Source organism: Podarcis bocagei (genome assembly GCF_964188305.1).
Source record: "Podarcis bocagei genome assembly, chromosome: 5".
NCBI lineage: Eukaryota > Metazoa > Chordata > Lepidosauria > Squamata > Lacertidae > Podarcis > Podarcis bocagei.
In genome coordinates this window covers 25341374-25362154 of record NC_138129.1, presented here as the reverse complement: position 1 = coordinate 25362154, position 20781 = coordinate 25341374, and the positions used below count along the sequence as shown (strand labels likewise).

The following is a 20781-nucleotide window of genomic DNA, read 5'->3' as shown; positions in this document are numbered from 1 at the left end:
CAGTGTCATTTAGAAACGTTAAAGCATTAGTAGCAGGAAGGAAAGATACATAATTGCATAGGAAGACACTTGTGAAGTATCCAGTCATATTAAATGAGGTTTGTTTTGAGAAAGTGGAATGTATTTCAGTGGTGGGTTCTCACAGCAAAAGTTGTTCAGAGATAATGATTTTTCCCCTTTCATTTTTTTTAATGACAGTGAGTGCTGTCTGGTAATAATATTTTCCTTTAAAGTGGTTTTATTTCTCAAGTCTGACCCAGTACCGTTGTTTTTGGCAGCGGGATTCCTCATGTGCAGCTGATGTGCATTCATTGCCTACATGCATCTTTCCAGTTAGAATGCAAGGCATGTTCTCATTGAGGACCACTTCTAGTTCTGTATTGCTAAAGCTGGTTGAGGGTCCTTTGCTTCCAGAGCAAGGTATTGCCACTTAACATACTGTCCCTGCCCAATGACCAAAGGTCAATTCAAAGATTATCCATATCTTCTTCCCACCCTATCCCTGTTGAATTTCCTGGTTCTGACTCATCTGTAATGACTGTTGGAACCTTTCCAGTGTTTGAGAGATTAAATTTACTGAAAAGGAGGTTGACATGACTATTTATGCTGGCTCCGGAGATTGCTGCCATCATTAGAAACTACTTTTTCAAGTTCCTTTAAAATATGAAATGTGAGAGGGATTAATTGGCCCATGTGAGTTAGTTGAAAGCTTATGGCATCTATGCCCAAGTAATCTCCCCAAGCAAGTTTGTGAGCAATTTAAATTAACTTGATATTTATATTTTCAGGGGAATAAACACCTCTGGTCATATCACAGTGAAATCAGTTGAATGCAGTTTGACCAAGCTGCCACTAATGTATAAAATCCCCAAATGGCTTATATTCAGCCTCCCTACCAAATCATCCTAGAAACTGTCTTAATAGCACATGAACACTCAATGTAGTTACTGGTCTCATTCAGAAATTACGTTAACCTTGTTTTAGCATTATGAGACCACAGGCATTGGACTGTACATTTCATTCTCCATTTTCTACCTCCTTCGTGCTCAAAGATAGTTAGAAGCAGGGACCCAGTCCCTTTTTGATCGTACTTCTGAGTATTTGAAAGGACAAACCTCAGATTGTACCTCTGTGCCCTTGTGAGTTTGATATCCCTATCAGAGCACAAAATGTCAAGTGAACATCATTCCTATGTTCCTAATCTTCCAAAATAGATGTTACAAAATAGATCAGATGGCCATAAATCTTTTACAACATTCAGAAGTACTCTTCTTAGCAGTTTTCTGTAGTACTTTTCTATAGTTTACTTCCTTTAAGCTAGATGGAAAATTCCTCTCCCCCCCCCCACCCAGAGCACACCCTATGCATCATGAAGACTCCATATTGCCTTCTCTGTCTGCCTTAACTATACCAGTACAAGTAGTGGCTGGATTGGATTTCACAGGAATCCATTATTCTGAAACGATGCCAACTCTTTAGGCTGCTGGCAAGTGAAATGTTTGTTCCTGTTTGGTATTGCTGTGGAATGCTGGCAAGCACCTTCTCTGGGTGCACTGAAGACTGGTGTGACGTTAACACTGTCTGGGCCTACATTAGTCACATTGGTTAGAAAGGGGGAGATGTTGGGTCTGCAGCGCATTGATGCAGCAATTGCTTCCCCCTTGAGCTGTGGGAAAAATCTGCCTTTCTGCGCAGCTAGTTATTTCACGCTGAGCCTCTATTACAATTCTTCAGTCAAGGGGAAAGAGGACAGTCACGAATCACTGGTATATCAAGCAGGCAGCCTTTTAACAACAAATTTTTAAGCCAGTGGAGTTAGAAATACCAGTGTCCTCTCACACAGCACAAAATCAGCCCAATATGGAGGACCCTTGTGCCAGTTACATGATCCTCAAGAACAGGATAAAGAGGAAGACAGTCTGATCATGGGCATGTCAGCTATGAGATGAGAGCCTGATGCCTTTATCCCTTGCTTCATGCATATAATGGGGTCGGCCCCACTAGGACTAATGGCAAGCCAATGTTGTTATGTGGGAGCATACAGCTGAACTACTATGATGCATGGGAATCCTTTGATTGCTTCACCTCTTGTAGACTAATAGGATTGAACTCGCTGTAGTCAGAGAAGAGTCTCACTGTACATCCACAGGGGAAGAGTTAAGAGATTCCATCATCCTGTATTCTAATTCCAAATCAGTTATCTGAATGCTGTTGCAAATTATCTGGAAATAGCGAAAGCCACACACAGGAGGATGCCATTGGCAAACTCGGGGTACCCTTGAGCTTTGCAGAAGTGCAAGAAGACTTGGACAGAGGAACTAAGAAGGAATAACTCCACCCCTCTCCAATAATACCAAACAATCCCTGAATGTACTCAATGCCTGCAGTCTGACAGTTGAGTGGGAATGGGATGGTGTGACTGGGTAAAGAGGATGGTGGAAAAGACTCAGAGGAATGAAAAGAAAGGTGTTTTGTTTTTTTAAGTATCCCCAGAGAAGGAAGTGAGAGCTAATAGAACTCAATGGATAAATTCAAAACATTAATGCCATACTTCGTTGGAGATTGCACTTCTTCCTAAGGACAGAGCTGGAGCACATTCCTGAGTGGAATAGCTCCCCCTACTGGATTAGACAGGCAGCGTCTTCAAGGCCTTTCACCTCCTCTCCAGGAGAAATTTTCCTTCCTTCCAGCCTGGCTCTGCTTGTGGTCTGAGATGGCTGGTTTTCTTAACTTAGCCTTGTCCTCTTCATTGTGCTCTTTCTACTGTTGGCCTCTTCCCTTGGTTGTTTTGGGAGCTAATTCCTCCTCTCCTTGTTTGTATGTTGGTCATTTCGCATATTAACACAGTTCCAGAGTCTCCCTTTTTAAAGGTGCAAAAATTCCTGTGCTCTTCCTCTTTGAAAGCGAAACAGAAACCCAAAATTGGAGAACCTGACTTCATTCGCTTCTGAAAAACATAGAATCAGACCCAACACTATTTTCATGCTAACTGATGTAAAGTTGCTGGGTTAGGTTAGTGAATATAAAGTAAAATTGTACTGCCCATAGTAAAATTTGGAGCCCAGTATGTGACTTTGGTTACAGCCCTCCTCCTCCTGACCCCTGGCTTCCCCTGAAACACAAGGATGTTCAATAACTTGTTCGCAGGGTCATTATTTTGGCTGTGCATTGTATATTCACAGAGGGCCAACGCTGGGGAGGGATGTTCCTGGATCCCTTCTCTCTGAGGTAAGAGGAGTAGGCTGGTTGAGGGGTTGAGCGTCTGTAGGATGCCACCTCGTTTTTTCCTGTTTCCTCATGGATTGCCTTCTCTGTTGTAGGTAAAGTTATGAAGCTCAGTCCCAAAGCAGAAGAAGTAGCAACGTTCTTTGCAAAAATGCTTGATCACGAATACACTACAAAGGACATCTTCAGGAAAAACTTCTTCAAAGACTGGAGAAAGGTATGGTCAAGGTTATGGAAGGGTGGGAGTATTTGGTTCCTTAGGTAGCTAAAGTAGGCATGCAGTTTGCCACTTGCCTGGACACCTGCTAAATTGTTGCTTTTACGGTAGTAGCAGATGGCTCATTGCTTCTTTGCTTCCTCATTGAACACTTGGGGTTCTGTGCTTGAGGAAGGGCAGGAAATTTGCTTCTGTTTGCCTTCGTCGTGTTCCAACAGCCAGTCACTGTTACTGCATGTGCAACTTTGAGTGAGTGAGTGAGTGAGTGAGTGAGAGAGAATATGAAATGTTCTGGGGAGGAATAGAACAGATTTGCTACATTTTGTTTGGCTGAGAAAAGAGAGAAACTTCTACAACAGGAAGGAGAAGAGAAAGAAGCGAAGAAAGCAGATTCCTACTTGTGCTATAAGGGGGCAAGACGAGAGTCGAGAGGAAATCTAAGCCAGAGACGTTAAGTCAACCCTCCTCCATTTGGCAAATAGAGAATTTCCTTGTAGTGTTTAAGCAGGAGGGTTGATTTATTCATGAGTGAGGTTTACATTCAGCTTTTGTATTTTGGGGTATTTAGAATGCACAGATAAGTTGCTTATTCAAAGAAATTTTGTGCCCCCCCCCCTTGTAGTCAGTGTTGTCTAGTAAGTAAATTAGGTTTTTAAATAAATCTATATTTTGCAAGTAAAATTATATTATGCTTGTGTATGCTCATGGTTGCCAAGATTTAAGCAGTTGGAACTTAAATAATGCCTTAGACTAGAGGCATCTTGTCTGGTATCCATTGTTGTACCTGTATCCTAAAGTTGAGAACTACAAGAGCTGTCAGTCATGCTAAGAAGAGATAGCTCCTTTTGCCTGGTGATAGAAGTGCTGCCTAATGCTTTGGTTAAGTTGAAATAGCTTGATTATTACTATTTTTTTACTATCTGAAACAGTGAAATGTGTCTGTGTTTATCACAGGCATGCTCTACTTAAACTCTGTGGACCAGGAACCTTTTATTAAAAGCTTTCCTGACTAGAATCAATCTGCCAAGTGATGAAGTATATTATATATGATAGCAGCATCCAAACTGACTTTACTGAAAACAAGGTGGAGTGCAGTTTCCTTTTTAAGCGTTTTACAGATTCTGATTTCTTTTTTGCAGGAAATGACCCATGAAGAAAAGAGTACCATCACCAGCCTCAGCAAGTGTGACTTTAACCATATGAGTCAGTATTTCAAAGCGCAGTCAGAAGCCAGAAAACAGATGACCAAGGAGGAAAAACAGGTAACTTGATTCAGAATTTGTTGTTGTTGTTTCAAGGTGCAAACAAAGGGTACAATCTAATATGATGGGTGCTAAATGGTGAATTAAGGAAGGGATTAAAGGCTGGCCCAGAATAAGACTTCAGATAAATGAGAAGTGTCATTGAGATGGGCTAGTCATGGTGGAAGGATGGGATCTTGAAATGCTGGGGATATTTCAAGTTGTTTCTAAACTGTGTTGAGTAGGCCTGTGACTATTAACACTCAAGATCACAACCTCTTTCTTTCACTGTGCTTTGCTGTACTTGTAAATTACCGCTTGCAGCACAACCTGGATGGAGCTAATGAATTTCTTGTAACTTTGACTCTGAATAATTTATAGTGTGGTTTGGAGTGTGTTGTAATTTTTTCCTTTTTTGTGGGTGTTTTGTTTTCCCCTAGAAAATTAAAGAGGAGAACGAGCGGTTATTAAAAGAATATGGCTATTGTATCATGGATAACCATAAGGAAAGAATTGCCAACTTTAAGATTGAGCCTCCGGGTCTTTTCAGAGGGCGTGGAAACCATCCCAAAATGGGCATGCTGAAGAGGCGGATAATGCCAGAAGACATCATCATCAATTGTAGCAAGTGAGCATAGAAGATTTCACACACTAGCTAGGAGTGACTTTTGGCTATAATGCATAGCAGCTGTGTTCAGGCTTTTCGCTCCGGATAACCTTTCTGCCAAGTAGAATCTGTTGTTTCTTTGTAGGGTCTCCGTTAACTTAAGTGCAGCCTAAGAGTTGAAGTCCAGTACATACCACGTTAAGTGCCACTTGTGAACTTTTCACCGTAGTTCACAAACAACTGTCAAATCATTAGTTAGTTTCTTTTTTAAAAAAGGATTGTGAACTGGCAAAACTCAAATGTTTCTATTGATTTATTAATTTTTAAATATTAGTAGATGGTGGTGGTTGCATTTCCACCCTCCTTTTTCCTTCGGGAAGCTCAAAGTAGCTTACTTTGAGATAAACAGGCATTCTACTGTTCAGCCTAAGACTTGGTTAGCTTTAACAAATCACTCGCCTTATGTCACTTCAGACCAGTTTCCTAGCTCACAGACACCATCGTATCTCTTTAACTTTAATAGATTGTGGAGGGTATAGCCCCATCACAGCTTGGTCCCTGGTATACTGTAATAACATGGGATCTCTCTTACCCAATGTTTACTGTGTCAGACCTGTTGAAAAAAATCTGCAGCTCAAGACATGGTAGCTTATATTTTAAGGCAAAAGAGCAATTTGCCCAGTTTCAGAAGACCTTAGAATATTGATAGCCTGGTCTGCCTAAGGAGCAAAGTATTATATTCAGTAAGCAAGCTTTGGGGAAGGCGGGACTGGATGGTGAGAGCTGATGGAGTGAGGTAAGATTTCAGCGGCTTAGGCAGTTTGGTATTTCTGCAAAAGTGATTTGTAGAAACATGAGTGCAGGGTAAAGGTTGCAGAGGGAAAGACTTCTTAACATACCTCAACAGGGCTGTTTCAAAACATTACAGTGTCTAAATTGCTTAGTAGTTTTTAACATGGCAATAAGCTTAAAATTTGTAAGAATAAGCTTTATTTGTAAGAATAGCATAGGCCTTGTTTGCTTTCAAACCTTTAAGAATCTTAAAGCAGATATATATAAGAATCGATGCAAACATTTACACACTTGGTTTTTCTGATTGCCGGGCTTGAGGCCTATAAATATCTGGCAAATCTAGACAGTTCGTATTGTGACTTTCATTTCAATTAATGGTGCCAGCTTCGATTATCTGAATTAAACTGAATAAATTATTTCCTGGTTGTATTTTTCTGTTATTCACAGTTTGTAGTCTTTTCAGTTTTGAAATCATTGTTGTGTTCTTGTCCACCCCCCACCCCCACCCTTGTACAGAGATTCAAAAGTTCCTCCCCCTCCCCCTGGACATAAATGGAAAGAAGTCCGGCATGATAACAAGGTGACCTGGTTGGTGTCATGGACAGAGAACATCCAAGGATCTATTAAGTACATCATGTTGAATCCCAGTTCTAGAATCAAGGTGATAGTTTGTCTGAAAACTTGCAAGCTACTTCTGACATGCCCAATGCTCTGTATCATAGGAATCAGCCTTGTACTGCTCCATTTAGTTCGGCAGTGTCTACACTGACTGCAAGCAGCTCTCCAGGATTTCAGACAGGAGTCTTTCCCAGCCCTTCCTGGAGATGCTGGAATTGAACCAGGGACTACTGAACTACTGAACAGAGCCAGTGTGGTGTAGTGGTTAAGAGCGGTAGATTCGGAACCGGGTTCACTTCCCCACTCCTCCACATGCAGCTGCTGGGTGACCTTGGGCCAGTCACACTTCTCTGAAGTCTCTCAGCCCCTCACCTCACAGAGTGTTTGTTGTGGGGGAGGAAGGGAAAGGAGAATGTTAGCCACTTTGAGACTCCTTCGGGTAGTGATAAAGCAGGATATCAAGTCCAAACACACACTCTCTCTCTCTCTCTCTCTCTCTCTCTCTCTCTCTCTCTCCTGACCGTTCCTAAGGAATCAATGTGTCATTAAATGGAAGATCCAAAGAGTACTTCATTACTTTTTTGCGACTCTGCTACCAGCGTAGTGGGTCTTTAAAACTTCTTAACCCCTTAGGCACTTCTGAAATAGGCAATAACGTTCAAGTCAAATAATTTCTGTACAGTGGCAATGAGGGAATCTTGGAAAAGTATTCTTAAAATATGCTCCATCTCCAAACTAGAGCCTCTATGCTTTGGAGCAGGTCGTCATGTTGTTCCTTGTGATTGCCTCTGCAGGGTGAGAAGGACTGGCAGAAATATGAGACTGCTCGGAGACTGAAGAAATGTGTAGATAAGATTCGAAATAATTATCGAGAAGACTGGAAGTCCAAAGAGATGAAAGTGCGGCAGAGGGCGGTTGCGCTGTACTTCATTGACAAAGTGAGAATCTGTCACTTTTCCAGTTCCTTCCTTTTTTTATTGCCTAGGCAGGGCTCCTCGGCCTAGACTTGTTGAAGCATTGGTTTGAAACTGATAAGCTTCTAAGCACAACACTACTAAATGTGCTGGAGAGATGTTTGAAGTAGGTGCCAATGGAATTGAATAATCCAGAAATATTTCTAAAGCAGAGATGGGAAGCTTTCCTTGGCAAATGCACTGCTTTTTGTGATTGCTTAACTATGAGCTGAATGAGTACGGGTAAAATTCTGCCCACTTTCCTCGGGACGCCTCTCCATATGTACATACATGCACACACAATTTACTTTTTGCAATGCTGTTAAGAGGTGGCAGCCAAAGTGGGCAGATCTATTCTGGAATAAAATGATGATAAATGGAATTTTGCTGCAACATCAGTGGTAAAATTGGCACTAACTTACCTATAAGCACTGCCCCGTGTTAGCTCAGTAAGGCATGTGGATGGCACACAGACAGGCCCCCAGTTACCTAAGCAGATAGATAGCATAGGACCAAGCCTAGTGTATTCTTTCAGTTGCATTTACAAATGCTATAATCACAGCTCTAGAGTTTAAACTGATAGCTTCTTAGCACAAGGAATCCTGAAGCAGCTTCTCACTGGCTAACCAATGGGGTTAAAAATGCCTCCTGTTTTGAATGCTATTTGTGACATCTCTCTGCTCTCTTTCATTGTTTCATATTTGCAGCTTGCTCTGAGAGCTGGTAATGAGAAAGAGGAAGGGGAGACGGCTGACACAGTGGGCTGCTGCTCCCTCCGTGTAGAACATATTAATTTGCATCCGGAGTTGGATGGCCAGGAATACGTGGTAGAATTTGACTTCCTTGGAAAGGATTCCATACGATACTACAACAAAGTCCCTGTTGAGAAAAGGGTAAGAATTTTTTCTTGTGCACTTATCATTTAATGAGAGGGAGTCTGAAAAGTCTTCTTACTGAATTGTCTTTCTTCTGGTGAGTCTTCAGATCTCACCTTGAGTAAGTACAGTGTCCATCTGCTCATAAATATTTCACATCTTGGAGTCATAGAAATGTAGATTTGGATGGGACCACAAGGGTCATCTAGTCCAACCCCCTGCAATACAGGAATTGTTTTGCCCAAAGACCCACAACCCTGAGATTAAGAGTCTCATGCTCTTACCAGCTGCATCTAAACAAGGAGGTTCCATTTAACCTTCATGCTTAATGGATCCTTCTTTAATTTTCATTTTCTTCTCTGTCTCCATAGTGTTAATTGTTTTTATAAAGTTGCATAGCTCCCCCCCCTCCCCCGGAAAAAAATCATCTCTACCTTAGTGCTTTCAGCTTATTCTTATTGGGAAGGCACCCCAGTTCTTTGATTTACCTCTTCAGTCAGGAAAATATTTGTTGTCCTTCCTCTCCACCACCACCACTGATGAATAGTGGTCTACGTATACCTATCCCTTGTTTGCAGGATACACCAACACACTTCCTGTAGGCCATTAGTGAACAGTGTTCCTTCAGCATTGTGTACATGGAAGCATGGACATGTGAATTAGTGAAGAGCATGTTATACTGCCATCAAGTTGGGATGATGTCCATCCAGTTTCTTTTTTTCATGCTGTAATGGTCTTCTTCTCTCCCATCTGTTTGCCTTGTAGGTTTTTAAGAATCTTCAGTTGTTCATGGAAAACAAACAGCCTGAAGATGACCTCTTTGATAGACTTAATGTGAGTGCCTTCCATACCTGGTACTTGAGAGTTAATCATAAATGATAACCTTGTTTGGATTTTTTAATTGGAATTCTTGCTGTGGTTATGGTTCCTTTTACACTGGCTTGGAAAAGGGTGCAATTTTTAACATGCTGCTTATGGTGCAGGCAGTTTTGCATTTAACAGAAGAGTTCATGGAACTGAAATCTGCCCTCGTAGACACTGTAATGTAGCAGCAGTTTGAGAGAAGGATGTGTGATACAATACTGCGGGCTTGTTTCTGTTTCTCTATTTTAATTTGGGGTTTGGTTTTAGTGTTGCATCACAATTGATTGCATTCCTCTTTCGTTTATCCTATAAGCTGCCCTGAGAACTTTTTGTTATAGGTAACCTGTAAAGATTGAAAACACAGTAAAAAATGTGTAACACAAGCTCCATTGTTTACCATCGGGATTTTGGGCTTCCACTCCTATCAGCCCCAGCTAGCATTGCTCATGGTCAGAGATGATGGGAGCTGGCTGGAGTCCAAAGAGGGCCAGAGGAATGTTATTCCCAGCTTACCAGTTCACTAAATCCGCTTTCAGGCATTTATTCTGGGGACACTGAGTATACTAGTGGGGCTGGCGGGGGGACGGGACGGGACAGGCTCCACTTCTGATCTACATGCATCTGAAGAGAACACACTAAAGCAGGCATCTCCAAACTCGGCCCTCCAGCTGTTTTGGGACTACAACTCCCATCATCCCTAGCTAACAGGACCGGTGGTCAGGGCTGATGGGAGTTGTAGTCCCAAAACAGCTGGAGGGCCAAGTTTGGGGGTGCCTGCTCTAATGAATGCATATAGATGGAAGCAGAAACACTTTCCCATGATCTCCCCACCCACCAAGCATTCATAAGTCCCTAAGTAAGAGTTGGAATCCAAAAGGTTCACCACACATTAAATGCCTGACATATAGCATTGGGTGGATCCATGCCTTTCGGAAAGCAGCAGGGATCTGGTTCTGTTCCAGAGCTCCTGAGTGCAACAATGTCAGCAGTGCCAAATTTAAATAGTGCTGAAGGTAAGCTGCCAAAAAACGTGCACTCCCAGTTGTTCCTTGGCAGCTGCCTCTTCTGATACGCATGTGTCATCAGGGGAGTGACAAGGAGGTGTGACCTGCCAAAGATGGCCATGTGGACCAAATTGGCTCACCTGGTGGGCTTAATTTGACACACAGGCTAGTTGGAGTATCTGTGTCACATGAAAAGGAAATGTGTCTTTCTTGTACGAAATACCCCAGCCTCCCTAACTGCAGACTCTACCTTTTCGTTGCAGTAGTAGTAGTAATAGTAATATTATCTGCTTCCATGCCATGCTCACAACCATTTTCCCCAGTTGCATCTGTTAGCGTATCTGCCCCTTCTGCTGAATTGTCATATAGCTCATAAGTGACCTGCCAGATGCCTATGGAAAGCCCAGGTGCAGGATCTTAGTGCAGCAGAGCCCTTCTCACTTGTGATTCGCAGCAACTGGTATTCAGAGGCATACTTCCTTGGACAGCAGAGGTAGAACAGATCCATGGTGGCTACCAGCCACTGAAGGTTCACCCTCCCACTTCCCATCTCCTCAAATTACGAGAGTAAGGAGGGTGCACAGGTTGAGGTGTTCTGCTGATGAATGCTGGAATTAATTTAATCCTCCTTCTTTATTTCTTCCCCTTAGACTAGCATCTTAAATAAGCATCTTCAAGACCTTATGGAAGGACTTACAGCCAAGGTATTTCGAACGTATAATGCCTCCATTACGCTACAGCAGCAGCTAAAGGAGCTCACAACTGGTAAGTACTTTTTAGACTAGCACACCTCATACTTTTCTGGTTCTGTGTTGATTGTAACATCGATCCAAATGCAGACTTAAGAGCCGCTGGCTGGAAATTACTTTGGCGTCTCCACAGTTCCATGTTCTGTTCAGAGGCAATTATTTTTGAACCACATTGAACAAAGTTCCAAAGTTGCTGCTGTGGCTAGCTGACCTTCTGAAGAGGAAGGAACTGAAATCTGTGCCTTTCCAAGTCCATTTCGGATTTGAAATGTGCCCAGCAGTACCTTGAATTAGGTTAGAGGCAGCTTGTCAGCCAGTGCCAAGTGGCGAAGAATGTCAAAGGAGATCACAGAATTCTTAAAACAACTGTGGTTTCCAAGAGATCTTCAAAAGTGTATTGAAACATTTCAAATAGGAACGGTATCTGTGACTTGCCTTTGCTAACCTGGTACCCTCCAAATGTTTTGGACTACAACTTCTAGGAAGCTGTACAGAACATCTGGATGGCATCAGGTTGACAAAGGCTGCCCTAAATTAGCCAGGCCAGAGAGAAGACAGCTAGCCAGGACACTTGGTAAATCTCTAACAGCCTTAAAGGATTTATTTGGTTCCCTTAGACAAGGGACGTGGGTGGCGCTGTAGGTCTAGGACTTGAGACTAGGACTTGCCGATCGGAAGGTTGGCGGTTCGAATCCCCGCGACGGGGTGAGTTCCCGTTGCTCGGTCCCTGCTCCTGCCAACCTAGCAGTTCGAAAGCATGTCAAAGTGCAAGTAGATAAATAGGTACCACTCCGGCGGGAAGGTAAACAGCGTTTCCCATGCGCTGCTCTGGTTCGCCAGAAGAGGCTTAGTCATGCTGGCCACATGACCTGGAAGCTGTACGCCGGCTCCCTCGGCCAATAAAGCAAGATGAGCGCCGCAACCCCAGAGTCGGCCACGACTGGTCAGGGGTCTCTTTACTTTACCTAGTTCCCGAGAAAACCATTATAACCCATCTCCCACCACAGTGGATGTCTGTAATATGCACCTTAATCAGATAATGTTCTGTCCACAATGAAGGCAGGCTTGACCCTGGGCTTTGCCTGATAAAGGTGTTTTGTTTGTCCATATAAATGGGTGGTGTGCCTTTTTAAAATTCAGCAAGCCCGGGCTTGCAGAGAAGGAATGCAAGAGGCAAATAATGGTTAGATCAGAGACCATGGATAACTATTGAAATGCAAGGGGTTTAAACTGAATACTGGAGCTGATACACTAGAATACAAGTTGTAATCATTAGCATTTTCATAGCACTTTAAGGTGTTCAAGCTTGCATAAGGAATGTAGAAATCTGCTTTGCATCCAGTCAGGGCATTTTTTCATCTACCCCCAGTATTACTCACTCCATGGTCTCAGGCAGAAACCTTTCCAATCACTTGCTCTCTGATTCTGTTAAGCGGAGGTGCCAGGGATTGAACTTGAGATCCTTTACATGCAAAGTATATGTTCTGCCACTAAGCTGTGGACTCACCTCAAAAGAGCAAGTCTTTCTGTATGCAGTCGTCCCTCTGAACACCATTTCTCCCCTCTGTTGCCTGAGATCCTTAACTAGAGATGCTGGGGGCTGAACCTCAGACCTTCTACATGCAAAACATGTTATTTAGTATTAAGCTACAGCCCCCAGTCCCATTATAAGCATGGTACAGATGGCTGAGAGCCAAGCTGCTAATTTCTCTTCCCCATGAAAAAGTGAAATTATCCAAGAAAGAGCTAAACTTTTCCATACAGAAATGCAAATTTCACTTGTTCATTTTGAACTTTTCTAGCGGATGATAATGTCCCAGCAAAGATCCTGTCTTATAACCGTGCCAATAGAGCTGTTGCTATTCTCTGCAACCACCAGAGGGCGCCTCCAAAGACCTTTGAGAAATCCATGATGAATTTACAGAGCAAGGTAACTGACTGCTTCCTTTCGTTAAAACCCAAACCAAGACTTAGTTTGGCTACCTCTGTTACTTAGTTGACCTGCGTCAAGCTCTCCTCTAACTTCATTCGTGAAGCTTGTTTCTCTGATTTTTAGAAAGACAAACCTGCTTGATTTTATTACAGAAAATCATTCTTCAAATCCTTCCTGTTTCTGACTGAATTGCACATCAGGCAAGTTGCCTTTTAGTCCTGGAGGAGAAATATCTATAAAGCATCTCTAGTGGGGTCACAAAATGTACCATAATTATTTTTTTGCTCCTGACAGCTATCTGATGTTATGATGCATTTTCCCATCCTGATTTACTCACAGGACACTGGGCAAACTCCAGAGAGTCCCTTACATCAGTGTTCCCCAACCTTGGGCCTCCACCTGTTTTTGGACTACAACTCCCATCATCCCTCGCTAGCAAGACCAGTGGTCAAGGATGGTGGGAATTGTAGTCCAAAAACAGCTGGAGGCCCAAGGTTGGGGAACACTGCCTTACATGACCAGAAAGCATGTCTTTCAAATAAGGACAGTCTCCTGAACCTCCTGGCCCATTTCCCATGCTGCTTGAGGGGGACCACCAACTCCCAGGAACAGTTTTTTCGGGATTGTTCAGGAAGGGTGAAGGTGTGAAAGCCCCTTTGTGCGAGCAAAATTCTGCTCCTGGTTTTCTGGATCCTACCTGTATTTAGACACTCTTGGGCAAAGGAATAACTTGATTTAAAGAACAAGAGACTAAGCTAATGATACATATGCTTGGGTGCTTTCCTGAGGTTTATCTGAGGCATCATAAATATCAGTGCTGAGGAAAAGTTTCATTGTTGAATTTGAAAGCTTCTTGACCAGTTGACCTCAGGGAAGACTTCCAGCTTTTCTGCACAAACTGCCAATCACATGGCAAAGCTGTATTTGGACTGTACCACTTGAGACCCACAGGTGGAGAAATCATTTGAGTGAATGTTTTTTCCAAGTTCCTTGCATTTAGAAAATTAAATAGGCAGGCAGAAAGTTTCGATCGTAGTAGTTTCTCCGATGTGCTCATTTTCTGTATCCACATTCCTGGAGAAAAGCTTGAACGTGCAATTCTTCTCCCACCTGTAGTCTGAAGTGGTCAGATCCAAAAATTATTTTACCGTGTGATGAACTATTTGTGTGGCTCAGGCCTTATTTTTCTAAAGTATTCTGTGCAGATTTCTATAAAGGCTATGACTTTCTCATTATCTTGTGAACTTAAAGCAAGTTCATAACATTACTATTCCATTTCCATGGCTTGAGGATAATGGTGTGGTTTAACACAAAATTATCCACCTTCCTCCTCCACAAAATTGCAAGCCTACCTATATCAAGTATTTGATTATATCTTGCTTGTCTAAACCACCCTTTTACTTTTCAGGTTATTTCTGACAAAAACCCTGAGGTCATTTTGGTTAGGTTGGTTTACAGCCTGAATCTGTTTTATTAATCAGTGGGGTGTTCTTTTTGGCTTTCATAATATCTAACCTGGCTGCTTCAGTTGTTAGGACTGACAGCTTTGACAGAATGATAACGACTTGTTTGCCTTCACTCTCCCCCCCCCCCCAACTCACCTGTCCCATTATTCTTAGCTGAGCTGAATAGTCTGTCAGTCACAGCTTAGGCAAATGGAGCTGCGAGCCTTCAGCTTCAGATCATCTTACTTAGTTTGCCGCAGATCATACAGCTTCTGCTTTTCATTCCTTTAGAGCAGAGATGGGGGACCTGTAGTCCTACAAATGTTGCTAGGCTGGAACTGATGGGAGTTAGCATCCAAGAGCACCTGCAAAGCCATAGGTTCCCTGTCTCTGCTTTAGAACAAACCCATTATTGCTTGGGCTGAGAAAGTTTCCTGACGTGACTTAGCACAGTGCATCTGAACCTTTAAATAGGCAGTGGGGATGATGGGAATTTTATTTGGAGGATTCCATCTATATGGCGTCATGCACTTCTTCCCTAGTCACCCATTGACTATTTGTATTTCATACTTTGTTTCCTGAATTCCATTATTCATATGAAGGGTTGCAAGCTCTGTTTTGTGTAATTGTACATGTGAATTTTTGCCACAAACTTTTCCTGAGCCCTAGGTTCTCTTCCTCCCCCCCCCCCCCATATAATAAACTTGCAACTCGGCAGGGTCTGCTCAGAGGATTCTCCTGCCAACAGAAGCAAACTTGGCACCCCTGCCAGGGCTTCTAGTCTGACAGTGCATACTGTTGGACTTGTGACACATCAGGTATTTCTTGGATAAAACCTTGGGTCTTCTCTGGTTGGCCTGAGAAACATCCATCTAGCCACAGGATGGGAGATTTGTGGGCCTCCAGATGTTGCTGGACTTAGGCTCCCCCATCCCATCACGCCAGAACTTTGGCCATGCTGGCTGGGGTTGATGGGAGCTGGGAGTCCATCAGCCTCTAAAGGAGCACAGGTTCCCCACCCATGAGTTGTGTCTCCTGATTTTCCCAGGTGTAACATGTGACTTGAATATTTTTATAGGCTATCCTCACCCTAGTGCCTCCTTCAGTTTAGTCCCTGCCATTGCCCAAAGATGACTTTTTTTCCTCATGTTCTTCTCTTCTCTGGCTTTGGGCTCAGGTTTACTCTATTTCTTTCGTATACTTTTCTCCCTTTGCCTTTGAAACTCAGCATTTGCCCATTCCTCTGCAGATCACAGCAAATGCCACTAGGGCATCCAGGAATCCACTAACATTGACATTATTGATGCTGCTGTACCAACATGGTTGTCTGCATTTATTCACGCCTGGCTTTACAATTTAGAGCTGTATGCATTTGTAAAGGCCTCCTTCAGAAGAAGCATCCTCCAGAACATTCAGCCTCCACCTTAGAGGACCATTTATATTTCTTCAGAACCTGCACTTAGATCTCACCTAGCCTCCCCATGTTGCTCTATCTCCCATGGCAACCTAAGAAACAAATAATAGCTCACATACCATGAATGGGCTTTCTAGGCTGGTGCGGGGCGACAGCTACTGCCACACCATTGTCTGCCATGATGGCTGCCTGATCTACTCTTTGCTTCAAGCTTAGTCATGGATCAAACTGCACAGAGGAGCTTGGGTGAGGAGATTATTCAAGTCACTTTTCCCTGCTTTGGGCAAATCAATAGAAACAGCCCTCTAAATGGATATCTTCTTATGCCACTCACAGTAAGTGAATCAATGTTCCTTTCTAAGTGCGGTGCCATAAGTTTGGTATCTAAAGTCCTGGTAATCACTTCTGCAAGTTTGATCCTTGCATGCCTATCTGAAAATGTAAATCCCAGCCAGCTCTTCTGTGAAACTTTAGTCAAGGTAAAAAAAGGCTTATTGGACACCCAGTGAAGTGTGTTAGACAGAGACGCTGCCTTGGTATCTAGAACTCCAATGGAGACAAAAGTCTACTAGCTGTTTGCAGCTTGTCAGCTCCACACCTTCCATCTCCTGCTTTCTGTTTGTGTTTTGCCTTCACTAGATTGATGCCAAGAAGGAACAGCTGGCTGATGCCAAAAGAGAACTGAAAAGCGCCAAAGCCGATGCCAAGGTCCGGAGGGATGAGAAATCTAAAAAGTAAGTCACATTGCTGTGACGCTCGCGTGTATCCAAACACTTCTGCATGGCGTTCAGGGAAACCAACTTTGCTCAGAATGAGATTTCTGTTCAAATGGCTCACCTTGTCACTGGGATGGTACTATATGAAGGGAAGAAAAAAACCTCTTTACCTCCTGCCTAATTTTATATATCTCTACCATGTCTCCCCTTACTTGTCAGGGAAAAAAAACCTTTATCACACAGTGCGTAGTGGCTACCACAGTATGTAGTTTTTAGACTGCTTTAAAAAGAGAATAAATTCATGCCTGTCGTGGAAAAAAGCTATTAGTGGCTGCTAGTCATGATAGCTGCAGCCTTTCTTCAGGATCAGAGACCACATGCCTCTAAATACCAGTAACTGTGGAGCAACTGAGGGAGAGGGCTTTTGTGTTCATGGCCTGCTTATGGGCTTCCCAGAGGCATCTGGCTGAGCACTGTGGGAAACAGAATATTGGACTAGATTAGCCTTTGGTCTCACCTAGCAGGTCTGTTCGGGTGTTCTTCATTCCCATAGAAAGAAAAGCCATTTATAGTTCCCACCTGAAAAAAGTATCTCCTTGCCCCTCACAGGACCGTAGAAAGTAAGAAGAAAGCAGTACAAAGGGTTGCAGAACAGCTGATGAAATTGGAGGTCCAAGCTACAGACCGGGAGGAAAACAAGCAGATTGCCTTGGGGACCTCCAAACTAAATTATCTGGATCCTAGGATTTCTGTTGCCTGGTAAGCTCTTGCCTGTTGGGGAAGAAAGAGCAGCCTCCATCCTAGTGCCTTGCTTTAGTCTTTGAAAGGAAAAGAGGCATTGGTTCTGCTGGGATGCACTTTTGTAGTTGTTTGGCTGTACACACCTCTTGCTGTTCATCCTTTTTATTCCTCTCTCTATCTCTCTCTCTCCCCCTCCCTCCAGGTGCAAGAAATTTGGAATACCTATAGAGAAGATCTATAACAAAACCCAACGGGAGAAATTTGCCTGGGCAATTGACATGGCAGATGAAGACTTTGAGTTCTAACCTGATTTTAATGGGCTGAATCTTATGAATGAGAAGGGGAATAGCCTGGTTTTAGGGAGATTGATAAAACTGTGAGCCTTACTTGTCCTTTATATTTGGGGGAGGGGAGGGGGGTGTCGGGAGGGGAAAGCAAGTGTCTGATGAAATACCCAACATCTTTGAGAAAAGATAGGCCTGGAAATATTATAGAGTTGCTGAGCCAGTTGTCCTATGGACAACTTATTTAAACCTGTTTCAGAAACCCAAATTCTAGCTGTATGGTTTGTGTTTTTGTCTCTGGAGGGGGAGGACAAGTGGATGGGGGAATTTGTTAACCTTCTGCCAGGCAAATTCACCATTACACTGAGGAGCTTGGAAATCATTAGCTACTGTATACAGAATCCAATGAGATATTGGTGTGTTTTTACAGTTAGGGTTTTGCAATAACTTCTATATTTTAATAGAAAATGGATTCCCTTAATTTCCCGCCCCGTCTCCCTCAATTAATTTAACACAACTGAAGCCCTCTCAGCACACTGGCTCTGGCCACAACAGTCATCATGGAAACACCCAGTTGTTTTCATTTTTACTTGCCACCATCATGGTATTGAAAACCTATAATAAAAATACAACATCTCTTCAAAGCAAAGCATGATGGGAAGATCCTTCCTGACTTGAGTGTTATTTTCTTTTTCTTTCTTTTTTTGTTAATGTGAATTTTTACTACTTTTAATTATTTTAAAATATTTAAGCTTTTTTTTCTTCTTGATCTTAAAGATCATGTAGATTTGCAGGGGGTAGGAAGGAATGGGCTGGGGAGGGTTGATGCATTATGAGTACAAATAAATTGGTAACAAAATGTTTTCCCATCATACTTTGTTCTGAGTACATTATATATATATATATAGATATATATATATATCAGGAATATCCACATTTGTGGGTTTTGTTTTCCTTTTTTTGGCAGGGTTGTTTTTCTTTTCTCCCTCCTTTTTTTAAAAAAAGAAAACTCCACCCTCCTCTCTTTTACTTGAAAGATTTTATTGTGTAAAAAGAACTTTCACAGGTCAATAAAATTTTGAGGGAAGCGAGCTTTGGTCCAAAAAAAAAAAAGGAAAAATAATCAAGATCTTAGGTCTTTTTATTTTTTTTTCTTTTGTAATTGTGTACAAAAACTTTAAAAAAAATTAAAGCAGAATTTTAATGTGAAACCTTTTTTGCTATAATCCATTAGTTTTAGAGGCATTGTTAGCTTAGTGTGGTGCAAAAACAAGTTTCCCGCAGTCTTTCCTCAACAAGTATCTTCTATTTTTATCATGAATCCCCTTTTAATCAACTGTAGGTTATTTAAAATAAATTCCTACAACTTAACGCAATGCCAGCATCTGTGTGTTCTTGTACCCAGAGAGCTGAATGGCTGGCTGCAGGCCAATAGCTGTCAGGAGATGCTTTGGGGAAGGATGTGGGGTGTGGAGGCGCTCTAGGATGAAATGCCCAAGGAACTGTGGACCGGAGGCACAGTCAAGATTCCATGTGGCCTTCTACACCATAGACATTGGCAGCCAAATAGTAGATTGCCAGTTCTCTGGGTATTTTTGTACAGTGCCTTGCATGTTGTATCCTACATATATATCAAGTTATCTAGGGGCAGCCTGGTTCTGAAAATTTCCCTCTAGCTCCAATCCACAGCCAGAACAATCTTTTCATGGCTGGTTCTTGGCACTCTTCTCTAGAAGCAAACAAGGACAATTGTTTAGGAAGGAAGCGCTGTATTCTTCAAGATGACTATAGCTATACTTTTTATAGAGATCAGACCATTTGCTTTCTTGACTTGGAGAGCCTCAGAATACTGCATCTTCCATGTGTCTTGCTTTCAAGAGTTTGGAGAGCTAAGGCATTCTCCAACATGAACTCATCGCTAGTCAACCTGCTTAGACAGAGTTGACTGGTATGTCATCTTGTGCCTTTGTACAAAAGACAGGACATATGTTCACTTTTCTTAAATTGGCACTTATGGCCTGCATCAAGAATTGGGTATGCTTGAAACCACAAGAAATTGGAGCCTCAAAACCACCAATATTCAAAGGTATGGATAATTGGAAACACTAGCCATACACATCTAACCACATATAACTGTCAGATCTTGGGCAGCACTCAATTTGCTGTATTACAGGTGCTAATCTGCATTCTAGGACCATTGACCTTGCTGCTGTTTGGCACTGCCACTCCAAATGAATCAGGCATGACAGCAGCCCTTAGGGCCTTTTTAAATCCTCGTTTGAGGTTGGTTTATCTTAAATTTGCACATTCAAACCAGATACTGAAATGAATGTTTCAGAATCACAGGTAATGTAAACAGGTAAAGGTAAGGAGACTCGTATGTATTCTGTATACCTGCCTCACCTTCCTACAAATTCCATTTACATAGCAAGAAAATACTGGCCCTGTGAACAGAATAAATTTTTTATACAAGTGTTTTTATGCATGCATGCTCGGTTTGATCATTTTGCTTGTTAGTCAGAATTTCATAAAAGGCCTAGAGTAGCCTTCTCTAGGACAAATGAAGGCGGTATAAGGAGAAACTATAGACAGGAGATCTGTCCACCTCTTGACCACTGGAACTGGTTTGCTTTGATGCCTTTTAATAAAAGGGTTCAGTATATTCTCCTTAGCAGTAATCTTTACAACTTTTGGATAAGGTAGGTCAATACTTCCATTTTGTAGATGAGAAGTTATTCTAAGCCTTATGGGGTGTTCTCCCACAAAACAACAAGGGTCCCAAATCACATAAGAAATTTGCATTCATATAGCTCAAACCTTCCTCCTCCCAACACATTGGGGGGGGGGCACAGGAGAGGTGGCGAGGTCAGCAAGTGTGGGCAAGCCCTTTTCAATCATTTTGTAATCGCGAGGCATCCGGACAGGGCTATAGCGCTTTGCCTCAAGCCACTCAGCCAGTGACTTCACAGCTCACACGCTTATCCACTGCTGTGCCAGATTTCACTTGCTACAGCATGACGAATATATTCTATCACTGTGGTTACTCATCACATTGCCCAATGGGCTAGCAAGTGGAATTGCACCTTTATGCAGTGCAAGTAGC

The 20781-nt window shown here is 42.5% G+C and overlaps 1 protein-coding gene across 1 annotated transcript in view; it reads left to right on the top strand.

Annotated features, from left to right (window-relative positions):
• TOP1 (DNA topoisomerase I) overlaps positions 1-20159 on the top strand; it is an 82233-nt gene extending 62074 nt beyond the window's left edge. The window contains 13 exon segments of the mRNA XM_081196828.1: positions 3242-3278; positions 3281-3442; positions 4582-4704; positions 5124-5311; positions 6599-6743; positions 7495-7638; positions 8361-8546; positions 9294-9362; positions 11047-11161; positions 12948-13075; positions 16577-16671; positions 17263-17412; positions 17597-20159. Of these exon segments, the coding sequence (XP_081052954.1) occupies positions 3242-3278; positions 3281-3442; positions 4582-4704; positions 5124-5311; positions 6599-6743; positions 7495-7638; positions 8361-8546; positions 9294-9362; positions 11047-11161; positions 12948-13075; positions 16577-16671; positions 17263-17412; positions 17597-17699 (1645 nt within the window). The 3' untranslated portion in view covers positions 17700-20159.
• Positions 20160-20781: the final 622 nt, after the last annotated feature.